General features: G+C 39.7%; 1 protein-coding gene across 1 annotated transcript; it reads right to left on the bottom strand.

Moving 5' to 3' along the window:
- Positions 1 to 9,055: 9,055 nt before the first annotated feature.
- On the bottom strand, positions 9,056 to 11,310 carry LOC137737614 (chalcone synthase). Its single transcript, XM_068477150.2, has 2 exons — positions 11,031 to 11,310; positions 9,056 to 10,257 (listed from the first exon to the last, which is right to left on the bottom strand). The coding sequence occupies exons 1-2, from the start codon at positions 11,206 to 11,208 to the stop codon at positions 9,263 to 9,265; spliced, it is 1,173 nt and encodes a 390-aa protein (XP_068333251.1). The 5' UTR covers positions 11,209 to 11,310; the 3' UTR covers positions 9,056 to 9,262.
- Between the last annotated feature and the right edge of the window lie 2,419 nt (positions 11,311 to 13,729).

Raw genomic sequence — 13,729 nt, 5'->3', positions numbered from 1 at the left:
TTGTGTTTGTTAGTTGTGTTGTTTGTTTGTTTGAGTGTGAGTCTTTGTTTGAAACATTGAGGACAATGTTTGGTTTAAGTGTGGGGGGGAGGGGGGTAAACAAGCTATTTTTGCATGATTTTCATGGGATTTTATCACCTATCACTTCTAATGTTGTTTCTCACTATTTTAAGTGTTTTTAGTGTGTTTTGAAGTGTCTTTATGTATCTTAAACAGAAAATACGAAAATTTGAAAAATAGTTTTGAAAAACCCAAAAAGAGTTGTTTTAGAGTTATTTTTGTGTGTTTGTTTGTATTTTAGGGTACCTTCCAACACAATGATGAGGATTTGGTTTTTAATTGCATGACTGTTAAAGAAAGATACAAACATGGATGAAAGTTTGATTTGCTCTTTGGTTTATGCTTAATTGTAATTGTCGTTTATGAATTCACATCTAATCACAAAGAAAAAAATCAGTTTTTGTAACATGCTTGAAAGAAGGAACTCAAACTAACGCTACAACCCTGAGAGACTTGAGCCTAAACTTTGTTTGGAGAGTTATAAATCTGAGGATTATTGTTTTCTAAAGTCGTTGCATGATCTCATCATTTATTTGCTTGGTTGCTACTTAGAATGCGTTTCATCATTATAGTTCCAAATACTAGAAATCATGCCCATTTCATTCAAAGCATGATATTGATTGCATAGCATACAATAAGATGAAGTTGTTTAGTTAAACCAAAGCCAAAAAACCTTACCCCTTGCATATGTATTGTAGGTTTAACCCCTTTGAGCCTTATTTAGCCTATTTTCTTTGTTAGCCACATTATCCTTACCTAGCCTAGAATAGGACTATTCATACCCTTGTTCTTAAAGGATAGTGAAGCATGACTTAAATGGAATTCCTTTTGATCAACGTTTTGCAGAAAAACAAGTGTGGGGGAAGGGTTTTTATTGAAAAAAGAAGAAAAACGAGTGTGGAGGAATGGCTTGAATTAATTCTTCCAGATGTTAAGCACATACCTAGCCTCTTTTGATCTTCAAAAAGGTCCATCCACATCGCTCCATGCATGTGCTATCCATTCCAAGCCCAAAACTACTCTAAAATGCTCCAAATTGCCTTTTCTTGCCACTTTTCCATTTGGACCTACAAACGCATGAAAATAGCTTAAAACACTCTAATAAATATAAACTAATTGAGTAAATGCAAGGAAATAAGCTAACAATGTTGCATAAATATGCTCCTATAAAAAACCAATCATATGATGATACTTTACGAACATTTCATATGTTAAACTAATCTAGTTTAATATAAAGGGCAATGGTTATTGTTTTAAGTCGTCTCATATAAATGTTATATGCTTAAACGATAAGTCCAAGGAATATGTAATTGAGAGAATGTGATCTAAAGAAGTTAGATTCATGAGACCATTCTCTTTTGTATACATATCCTAAACGTTTCTGATCATAGGATTGCCAATTGGGCATTGACAGTCTATTAAGATCAGTACGTGCTATGTCTTCTCTTAGGAAGAGTGACTGGTCTTGAGTCATTGGTGTGACTGACACCAAGACAAACATGTAGGTGCTCAATAGAGAATGAGTCCACTGAACATGATGAACAAGGAGTTTTCATATTCATGTCACATGAGAACTCATAGTTGGGATAATGCAAAGTAGTCCTTTGACTTGAGGCATCATAGTTGTCTTGTGGTTAGGTCCTTGATCTTTTAGTTGGGGTTAAGCCACTTAGCCATAGAGGCAAGTGTGTGCGCAACAAGGGATCCCTAACCTTCATACCGTTTGAGGGAGAATACTCTATGATATGATTAAGAATCTTTGGCAAAAAGATGAATGAGATTTAGGAAGTCGTTCCAAATCACATTCAAGGTAATCATCCAAGTAAGAGAATCACATTGGATAGTAGACATGAATAAACTATCAAACCAAACAACGTGGTCAAGAGTATTGTATTAGAGAAAGACCTTATTGCATTGTAATCCTAAACTGAATAGGTTCTCTACCTCTTCTGATTAGCTTGGATAGCCATGATATACTTCTAGGTGTCACTCATGGTTTGTGGAAGCCCTAAAGATGTATAATCACTAAAGGAAGAATTGAAAGTAAGTTTCAATTCACAATCGATTTGAAGAGTTCTAATCGCCCACTGCCTCGCTAAAAGGAACCTAATGGATTGTACACCGAGTAAGGTAGAGATTGAAGAATCAACGGAGATGAATAAGGATAATTAAATCGTTTAATTATTTATGGCTAGGATTAATTAATATGTTAATTAATCAAACGAATATATTCGTTATAGACCTTGGGTTAGTTTTGGGCCGCAAGGCCCAATGGGATTTGAATGTCAAGCCCATTATCTCAAGTTGTATGACAACTTGAAACACAAAAGGCCTCAAAGCCTAAAAAACCCAATATGGCCTGCCGTAAGGGTGAGGGGAAGTAAACTTGGCTTAATTGCAAGTTTGCCACTCCATTGTGAGGTGGTATAAAGGCAACTTTATAGCTATTTCATCCTTAGGGTTTCTTTTGGAGAAAAAGGTGAGAACACAAGCTCTCATTTTCTCTCTAAGAGGCCGGCCACCTTAGAGAAATTACTAGCATCCATTTCATCCAAGGTCACTCATCTCTTCATCAATGCTCTCCTTGGTGTGGAGACTTAGAGGTTCTTTATTTTGGGAACTTGGAGAATCCATTCTACGATCTTCCTCCAAGAAATCCATGGAGCCAAGAAGAAAGGAATGAAGGCCCTCTCTCTTGAGTGATTAGCCTTTGCTTATGCAAAGAGGAATCAACAACGGTATAAAATTTCTTAACTCACTTTGTTTCGAGTTGAGTTTTGGTTCACCATAACTACTAGGCTTTGAATTTCATGGGTTAAGTTTTGTTTTTGAGTGCATACAAGCATGATTCCGCCTTTTAATTGCTAATAACATGCATAGATGTTGTTCAAATGAACTTGCTTTCACAAATATGTCCTTCAGGAAATACAATATGAGTGGGACTATTTCAACTCTAGGTGAAAATCACTCCTATAAATAGAAGAAGGTTTGCAACATTCAAGGACCTTCAACACAACACACAAATGACACACCCCGACCGAAAACAGGGTATGCTGGCCGTCACGTGAAGGTGACGTAGCCATGTGCACGGTGCAGAAGCAATATTAATATAAGAAATGTGAATAAATAAAAACCCAACTAACTAGAGCACTAGATAAGATAAGGTGCAATATGAAATAACTATGAATTCACAACCAGAGCATAAGTAGCCTAAGTGCAGTCCAACAGGACGATTACTAATTATACAACACCAAAGGTAAACCTACAATGGTGATAATCTGTCAGAGCTACCGTGGATTCCTCCCAAGCCACCAAAATCACTCCTAAATAGAACCTGGACGGGTACAAAACAGAAAATGTGAGTGGGCAAAAACAAAGCTTTACAAAACCATTTCATTTATCAAAGATTGTAACCCTTTGCCGTAAAACTTGTATAATTTTCTAGAAAATAAAATACATATCTATACCACAACCATGCTCAGAATGGCAAAATTCACAAATATGCCATGTCAAATTTCTCAGCAATAAAATATGTAAGCCAGGTGATATAAATCAATGCAAATGATATGTTAGCTAGAGTCACCTAACGTGACCTGTAAGGCTCAAATCCACATCTCAACAAATATACCGGCACACGAGTCGGAACCACCTGAAGTGGTATGTACGATAGGATTGGGTGTGAATAAATACACTCAAGTGCTATGATCACGTGAAGACTGCACCAATAATCGTGGGTCACTTACGAGTCAGAACCACCTATAGTGGTTTGTACGACAGGATGTGCACCTAACTTGGATCCAAGGTGAGCGTATGGTGCGAGAGGTGAACATCACGTGAATGATTGTGCCCTAACTCTGGGCGGGAGCACTAACACCGGGGTGCAGGTTTACGAGCTCTCAACACGTAACATAAACAATCTAAAACTCACCTGGTACTAACACCGGGGTGCAGGTTTATGAGCTCTCAACACGTAACATAAACAATCTAAAACTCACCTGGTACTTACCTGAGCGTCCACCGAGTCAAATCACAATATGCACACTATATTAATTCAATGATCTACGATAAATCAATATGCATGGCATTTCTAAACATAATTTCATTTAAATCGATTTTTTGGGAAAAATCTCAAGTATATAGGTATTTCATGGTCTGGGTTCGCGTTCGTAGTCGCGAGGCAGGGGGGGATGAACTGGGCTTGGGCTGTTGTTTTTTTTTTCTTCTTCTTCTTCTTCTTCTTCTTCCCCATCTTAAAGTATTTTCTAAATTCACCCACACTAAAAATCCCAAAAATATGGAGTTCATGGTCTGGGTTCGCGTTCGCGGTTGCGGGGCGGGGGGGAAAGAATTGGGTTTAGGTTGTTGTTTTTTTCTTCTTCTTCTAGTTTGCAGATTCGGTTTTTCTTTTTACCTTTTTTTTCTTCTTCTTCTTCCTCCTCCTCCACTTTTATTTAATTAATTATTTTAATATTTTTAATGACACGTGGCGCCCAGTCATTGTCTACTAATACACCCCGACTGAAATCAAGGCGTGCTAGCCTTCAAGTGAAGGTGACGTAGCCATGTGTATAGTGTGAAAGCAATAATAATATACAAATGCGTATAAATAAAAACCAACCTAACTAGATCACTAAATAAGAATAAGTGCAAGACAAACTAAGTGTGAATTCACAACTAGAGCATAAGTAGCCCAAGTGCAGTCCAGCAGGACGAATACTAATTACACAACACCCAAAGGTGACCATACAATGGTGATAATCTGTCCAATCTACCGTGGATTCCTCCCAAGCCACCAAAAAGCACTCCTAACTAGAACCCGGAAGGGCGCAAAACAAAAAGTGTGAGTGGGCAAAAACAAAGCTTTTCAAAACCATTTCAATTATCAAAGGTAGTAACCCCTCGCCGTAAAACCCGTATAATTTCCCATGAAATAGAATACATATCTATACCACAACCATGCTCATAATAGCAAAATTCACAAATATGCCATGTTGAATATCTCAACATAAAAATATGTAAGCCAGGTGATATAAATCAATGCAAATGATATGTCAGCCGGAGTCACCTAACATGACCTGTACGGCTCAAATCCACATCTCAACAAATATACCTACACACGAGTCGGAACCACCTAAAGTGGTCTATACGACATGATTGGGTGTAAATAAATACGTTCAAGTGCTACGATCACGTGAAGACTGTACGAATAATTGTGGGTCACCTACGAGTCGGAACCACCTATAATGGTTTGTATGACAAGACTATGCACCTAACTTGGATCCAAGGTGAGCGTATGGTGCGGAAGGTGAACATCATGTGAAGGACTGTGCCATAACTCTGGGCGGGAACACTAACACCGGGATGCAGATTTATGAGCTCTCAACATGTCTCACATAATCATAAAGTAACATAAACAATCTACAACTCACCTGGTACTTACCTAAGCATCCACTGAGTTAAATCACAATATGCACACTATATTAATTCAATGATCTACGTATAAATCAATATACATGGCATTTATAAACATAATTTCATTTAAATCGATTTTCTGCGAAAAATCTCAAGTATATAGGTATATACAGAAAACCAAAAGCCCACTCACTGATATGTGGAAGGGTCGTAGCCCCCAAGCCTTGATTAACTGCGCTCGTCCTGAGGATAGGTCTCACCCATATGCGAAACAACTATATAAACGTTAATTTAAAGCACATAAACAAAACTAGCTAATAACTTCTCATACATTGCTCAAATGGGGTGTTTGAATATACCGAGGTGATCTACTCAACACCACAAACATCCCCAAAATTTTAAAATAATTTTTGGACCAACCACGCACTGCCACATGCCGGCAAGGGCATGGCCAAACACGCCCCCACGCGAGGCCAACCTAACTAACGAAAACTTAATTGCCGTTATGAATATTCCGTTAAACATACCTGACGCCGTTAATCACCGTTAGGAATATTCTGTTAAAGTTGACGGAATATTCTCCTTCTTCTTCGGTGGATTGCCGGACTCCACCATCGGCCGACGTCTGTGTCACTGGAAAGTGGAAAATTTTCAAAGCCTGATATCTCCGCCATTTCTCAACCAAATTTCATAAAATTTGTCTCAAATTGAAGCTCTAAACAAGTAGAGCATGTTCTTACCTTTCAAAGGTCCTAAAACCAACGGAAAAATGGTCAAAGAAATCCTTGAAAACTGGCTAATCCTGCAAACCCATAACCAAGCTCATTTTGACGTCCAAACTTAACCAAAACTAACCTAACATGCTAGAGAAGACTATTGATTACCTTTGTAAGTCTTAAAATTTGGTATAACCTCAACGATCACGTCAGAGTGAAATCGACTCCTTGCTGGAGTTCAAAGTTATGAGGTTCTCGAGGTCCTTACTTCGAACAACTGGTATGTACAAGTTCGTGGGACCATGAGGGAAGTGATGGTACCTTCCAAACACTCGATCCGTGAGAGTAACGTAGGTTTGGAGGTTGGTCAACCAATGTACGGACGGATGCAGGTTACACGTGTGTGCGAGTGTGTGTATGTGTGTTCGGATTGGGCACCTAAAAACCACCCTAAGCTCTAATTGGGCTGCATTCCAAATCCATACAAAACAATACCAATTTCCAATTGGGTCTAACAAGGTAGGATATGAAATAATTGGTCCCATTCCTTAGCCCAATAACACATATCACACAACGTTCAAGGGCAAAATAGAAATTTCACATTGTCGATAAAAAATAATTTGGGACGGGCTGTCACACAAATTTGTCATGCATAATTTCTTGCTTTACCTCTCACTTTTGAGAACTAACTTCGTCAAGCATATCTCTTAGTTTGTGTTAAACAACTCTGTGACTGACAATTGGTGACATCTTTTAGGTTGTGTAAACAACTCTGGAGCCATATAGTCAGGCAATCGATGAGTATCTCTCATTTTGTATTAACAACTCTACTCCAAGTTCGGTTGACTACTTATCCAAGTCTCTATCACAAGGATTCTTTGAGTTTAGACGGTGCAAAGAAGGGTTATTTTGAGCATCTCAGTTTGTATAAACAAATCTATAGCTCTAGAGTAGTAAAATCGATGTTGATGCCACCTCACTCTTCTTCTCTGATAATTTTAGCCTTAACATGAGGTGTGGCTGAGAGGAATTCATTACACATTCTATAGCTAGGAATTGCCTCAAGATTGGCAGAAGATTTTCTAGAGTTCTTGTTGGTGGTGAGGAGGGGTTGCCACTGACTAGGGTGACTGGGGTGTTGACCAGATTAATTCTAGACATTGCAAAGAAGAGAAAGAAATGGTAAAGAAAGAGGGAAGAGAGAGCGAGCCAGACAAAAAAATTGTAGATTAATAGTTAATAAGATGAATAAAAAAATGACAAAAAAATAGTCCGTGACTTAGTGCAACATTGCACCAAATACTTTATTATTCTTATACTGGTTAGTTTGTGCCAAGCTAATCCAGCTTAATCCCTGAGGCTAGTCCAGTCCGAGATAATCCGGTGCAACAAACATAATTCTTCTTTAATTTTGCAAGCAGAAGTTGTGGTGCTTAAATTGGGTCTTCTATACATTGGGCATTAAGACTAGGCATCAATTGTGTTCAAAAGGAAGGAGATTTAGAGGTTCTCATCGACATCATTCATGACAATGTGCAACTTCTTTGAATAATGAGTAAGCTTTCATAAACATTATTCATGCATATATTTTGGGAAGTTAACATACAATGCATGCAGTAGCGGAACTTTTTTTTGCTAAACAGGATATAGCATTATCCAGGCAAAGATGCCAAAGTTTTACAGGAAAGCCTACCCTGAGGCAAACAGCCAACAACAACTACAAGAAAAGAGTAGTGCAAGGAGGTACAGGAAACCATGACGCCACATCTAATGCTAAATCATCCCTCCTCACATTACCATATACGTTTGGGTGGGGGGGGGGGGGAGGGCAAGGAAGGCCGTCATTACAAAGAACATGAACAAGGGAAGATGGGGGTTTATCGACCTAAATATGACCATATACTTCCCTACTTCACGACGATGCCAAAGGGTCCGCAACCGAGTTGGCTAGTCTTGGAACCCAAGACCAGCGACAATCTTGAAAAGCCACATTCTATTGCTCTTAACTAGAATGGGAAAAGTTTCCCAACTGCCCTTCTTTGCCATATCCCTAAGGCAAGAAATTGATTCCTGGTAGTCAGACTCAACGATTACCGAATTCCAACCCCTACAAATCCCCAGCTTACACCCATGCATAATAGCCAATGCCCCCGCCATTGCTACACCTGTCGCCTTCACACCATACGTGCATGCCGCCAAGAACCTTGCATCTTTATCCTACGCCACCACTCTTGTAAATCCCAAACCTTCACTAGCCACCCAACTGGCATTGACATTAATCTTTACAAAGCCTGGACTCGGTGGAGGCCATCGGATACAAATATTCTATCTTGAGAACTGGGCACGAGCGTAGTGGTTGGTAGTGATTTAGCCTTTTTGAAGGTTGTAGCCGAATGGAAAATAGTAGCGATTACCTGCCTTGGGTAGATTTGTTGTTGGTTGAACTGGAAGTTACACCTTGATTTCCATATATGCTAGCATGTAAAGGCAATATATGATAACAGATTATTCCTCACCTCCTTCGAACCATTGGCCGTATCAAACATTTCTAGTAGCCAGTTTGCCCAAGTTATGATCTCCATCCGATTAATCCTTATATTAAAATTTTCCCCAAACCAAACCACCTCCACCCATAGGCATTGAAGAAAAAGGTGCTCAGCTGACTGTTCATGCGACTTGCAAAGAGGGCATAGGGTGATAGAGACGATCGTGGATATCATTATAATCACAATTATACTTGGTTTTCATAATTTCTTAATTCCAAATACAATGTACTAGTTATGACTATATGTCGTTAAGATCTATAAACGATCTAATTTGTAATTTGAAGCTTCTTGAAAAAATGGAGCAGCTGAGCAACTACAATAAGAGATGGAACCATATATTATTCAACATTATTACACCACATAGCCATTGCATCAAGGTTTACCCCATGATACCAACAGACGCTTCAAAATAAACAAATTCCAAAACCCAAAACCCAAAAACTAGCTAAAAATACTAGAAAGAAATTAAGGTTCACACATTACATTTAGGAACACAGTACAAATGATCATTTGATGCCTTCAAAGTCTTCAAGCAGCCACCACGCTGTGAAGCACGACTGTCTCGACGGTGAGGCCTGGGCCGAATCCGAACAGCACTCCCCACTCCAGTCCCTCTCCGCTTGTCTTGAGTCCTTTCTCGGCCGACTTCCTCCTCACCTCGTCCAAAATAAACAAAACACACGCACTCGACATGTTGCCGTAATCGGATAGCACTTGCCTTGTGGCCTCTAGTTTCTCCGGCTTAAGTGCCAACTTGGCCTCTACTTGGTCCAGAATAGCAGGGCCACCTGGGTGTGCAATCCAGAAAAGCGAGTTCCAGTCCGAAATGCCTATAGGCTTGAAGGCCTCATTAAGGCTTTTTTCGATGTTCTTCGAAATAAGCCCAGGAACGTCCTTCAGAAGGTGAAATGTAAGCCCGACTTCACGAAGATGTCCGTCAATTGCCCCATCACTGTCGGGGAGAATGGTTTGCGCCGCCGAGACCAATTCAAACAAGGGCTTCTCGACTTCGGGCACTGGATCCGCACCAATGATGACGGCCGCTGCACCATCACCAAACAAGGCTTGACCCACAAGACTATCAAGGTGGGTGTCACTAGGCCCGCGGAAGGTGACCGCAGTGATCTCAGAGCACACAACAAGAACACGTGCACCCTTGTTGTTTTCGGCCAAGTCCTTGGCCAAACGGAGAACTGTGCCTCCAGCAAAACAGCCTTGTTGGTACATCATGAGGCGCTTGACGGAGGGGCGGAGGCCCAAGAGCTTGGTGAGCTGGTAGTCAGCGCCAGGCATGTCGACACCGCTGGTGGTGCAAAAGACCAAGTGGGTGATTTTGGACTTGGGCTGTCCCCATTCCTTGATGGCCTTGGTGGCAGCCTCTTTGCCAAGCCTTGGGACTTCAACAACCACCATGTCCTGCCGAGCATCGAGTGAGGGTGCCATGTACTCGCACACACTTGGATTCTCTTTCAAAATTTCTTCAGTCAAGTACATGTAACGCTTCTTGATCATGGATTTGTCACCTGAAAATTACATAAACATCACAAGAAAAGTTAACTACCACACATTTTGTTTTTGGTGCAAGCAATGCTACTAATCTGTTCCACCCGGAACAAAGGGAGAAGGATTTAAACCCAAAACGCAATGAATTAAACAAAAATGTCAAATCCAAAAGACCAATCCACGAATTACCACCCAACTTTATATGAAATGTTCAAATCCATTGGCAACACACAATAAAATTGTAGCCTTTTCTTTTTGTGGCATAACTCTCCTAATTTGGTTCATTTGCAGCAAGCAGCCTTACTTTTTAACGTGGCTGAAATAAATGTTTTGAAACTGACGTGCTAAATAAATAAAATAGAGTAACATTAAGGAGACTAAAATACATCCCCAAACCACATGAAATCAAGCAGCACAACAACCCCGGCCATGTCCACCAATGAGTCTAATTTACTCGAAGTTTTAATTTGCTAATGACTTAATTAAATATAATTAAAAGGGTAATTAAAGAAAATCTAGCTGTGTTTTCCTTGTAGTTTGCATGTTGTACACGTATACTGTTCTGCTGGAATGCTTTTCTCTTCCATTAATAGCAGAGCTCAATGAAGGGAGATGAGAGGAAAGGAAACACAGATCTTTCTTCATTCATGGACCTTATACATATTAATTTTCTGCAACCTCAGTTACCACGCACATGCATATATAGCAATAGGAATAAGATATTGCAAACAAAAAAAATATATTAATCAACAGAAGAAAAAAAGAAAACGGAGAGGAAGTGAAGTGTACATACACATGCGCTGGAATTTTTCTTTGAGCTCAGCCTTGTGCTCGCTGTTGGTGATACGAAAGTAGTAGTCGGGGTATGTGGCTTGGTCTACACAATTGGGAGGAGTTGCAGTCCCAATGGCAAAAACAGTGGCCGGACCCTCAGCCCTCTGAGCCTTGCGAACTTCCTCGACGGTCACCATTTTTTCTATGTATCCGATGGTCGAGAAAGATCAAATATGACAGAGGGCTAGAGCTAGCGCTAGAGGTGGTGGTGTTGTTGAAGGAGGAGGTGAGGGCGGTGTGACAAAATAGTGAGAGAAGTGGATTGTATTTATACAAGGAGGAAAAGAAGGGAAAGAGGTTAAAAGGGTAGATGAGGGTCACGTGATTGACCAATGCATGCCAGCCATCAGTGGGAGCACCAACAACCACCTACAGAAGGAGAGAAGGGGTTAAAAGGCTTCAGAGGCCTGCTGGCACGTGCATTTTTTGAGTTTGGCGTAGATTGCTGCCCATCGAACATTCGCATGATCTACATGTGGAACATGTTTCTTCTAACGTTTCACCACTTTAGCTGGTAATTTTAGTAGCTAAGTTTTAAATAACTTTTGCCACTTCGTACTACGATTTAGTGGTATTCTTCTTCATTTGTAAGTAAGAGGTCTTAGATTCGATTCTTGCTAAAGTCGAGTATGAACCACATTATGGCTAGCACATTGTGAGGCTAGACTCACTCTTCCTTAACATAGATAATATCGTTTGTTAAAAAAAATAAAGCTTTTAATATCTTTTTCAAAAATACTATTCTTACTATCTATTTATACCATCACTTGTACCATTTCAACAACACTATTCATATATTTTCTCTATCTCTTTCTTTTTATTCCTTGTACTTTTTTGAGATATGTAAAATATCAGAGCTAATAGATTTTCTAATTCAATGCAGAGTACTCAGTTGACCACGAATCAAAGCTATGTATGATTACTAGCCTTCATGCATGCGCTCACGAGCGTGCATAAGGCATTTTTTGAATCATGGCATGCTAAGCGCGACTTGCAAGTTTTAAATGTATTTGTATGCATAAATTGACAAAATGAAAGTCAAATATTTGAAGTAAATGAATAATCTTAGATCATGCTAGAAGAAACCCCTCATAAATCAATTAAAGCAACTGAATTCACATAATAAAATCGGTCTTTATAGAATTTGCATAAACAATAGAGAAAATAATATTTAATAAACAATTGATTGAATCACATTATTGCTAGCCCATTGTGAGGCTAAGCCCACCCCTTCCCCCCTTAGAGTAGATCATATCGTTTGTTAAAAAAAAAAAAAATCATTTGACAACTAATTTAATCACATTATTATCTGCGTGCGAAAGACCTTTTTTATAACCAACATTTAATAAACAACTGATTGAATCACATTATTGCTAGCCTATTGTGAGACTAAGTCCACCCCCTCCACTTTAGTGTAGATTGTAGATGCAAATTTCTTCCTCCTTGTTCTTGGACAAAATTGCACCTACAAAACAAATAACACTTTAGGTCAAGGCCAAGAGCCCACGATCAATTGGGGGGGGGGTGCTTTGGCAGAAGAACCTCTGATGCCAAAGTTAGAATTTTAAGGGAAAATGTATGGAGAATTTAGAGAATTTAGCAAGAGAATTGGAATTGAGTTTTGGAGAGAATGGGGGTGTTTATATAGGGGTGTGGCCGGCCCCCTTGGGAAGAGATGGACCAGCCACTTGGATGGCTTTTTGGGTGAGATTTTTGATTTGTAGCTAATTAGTAAATTAATTGAATAATAAATCAATTAATTTGCTAATTAATATAATTAAAAAGGAATGATTTGGGGGTTACCTTGTGGAGAAGATTTGATGAGGATGGATGAAATAGGTTTTGAATTAATACTTATTTTGGGCACTTTTGACTTGGTTGAGGGATGATTGCCCCTTGCTTGTATGTAGAAATCTTGGTGTGCCTCAAGGGTAATTTTGTCCTTTTAACCCAGAAATCCATGTGTCGCCTCTTGATTATTTTTGGCTCCACAAATGCCCTCACACCTGTTGGGCTGCTCACAGAAAAGGGCAATAGGTGTAGAGATTTCTTGCTTTAGGAAACTTAGGATTGTTTCCTATTTTGATGTAGATTCCCTCTTTAATAGGAAATTAGATCCTTCTAGGAAAGGGAAATAAATTTCTCTCAAAGCTTATTTAAGTCCACCTTAAGTGGATTATTAAATCAACTTTGGAGAGCGATTTATTCTACCTTACAAGAGAGAGAGAAAGATGCCTCTGCCTCTAGTAGCGCGCGACATAGGTCCTACCAGGTTGATTGCCCATTGCATGAATGGCCAAGGAATTGTTTGTGGGTGTAGTTTGCTGGTAGGCAGTGCTGGTACCAGCTTGTAACGTTGGCAGTGGTCGCACTTTTGTACTAACTCCTTAGTATCTTGGTGTATGGTAGGCCAATAGTAGCCTACGTTAAGAGCCTTTTGTGCTAAGGTTGGGCCTCCGGAGTGATTTCCATAATCACCTTCGTGGATTGAGCTTAGAACCTTCAAGTCATTGGGAGGCGCAAGGCAGTGGAGATGTGGTCTGGTGTCGGATCTTCAGATGAGGATGTCGTTCCACATGTAGTAGCGTGTTGCCTTTATTTGGAGCTTTCTAGACTCCAACCTTTCTATAGGGAGTTGGCCGTAGACTAGGTAGTTTA

The sequence above is a fragment of the Pyrus communis genome, chromosome 13, assembly GCF_041283825.1.
Source record: "Pyrus communis isolate YQ-2024b chromosome 13, ASM4128382v1, whole genome shotgun sequence".
In the NCBI taxonomy this organism is placed as follows: domain Eukaryota; kingdom Viridiplantae; phylum Streptophyta; class Magnoliopsida; order Rosales; family Rosaceae; genus Pyrus; species Pyrus communis.
Note: the sequence above shows the minus strand (reverse complement) of the source record. Positions and strands in the feature narration are given on the sequence as shown.

What these genes read in the sequence shown, in the direction of transcription:
- LOC137737614 (XM_068477150.2), bottom strand. Translation starts at nt 11,208, where the DNA reads ATGGTGACCGTCGAGGAAGTTCGCAAGGCTCAGAGGGCTGAGGGTCCG. An exon ending in AGAAAAATTCCAGCGCATGT is followed by an intron (nt 10,258 to 11,030) that starts GTATGTACACTT and finishes TGTAATTTTCAG; the next exon opens with GTGACAAATCCATGATCAAG.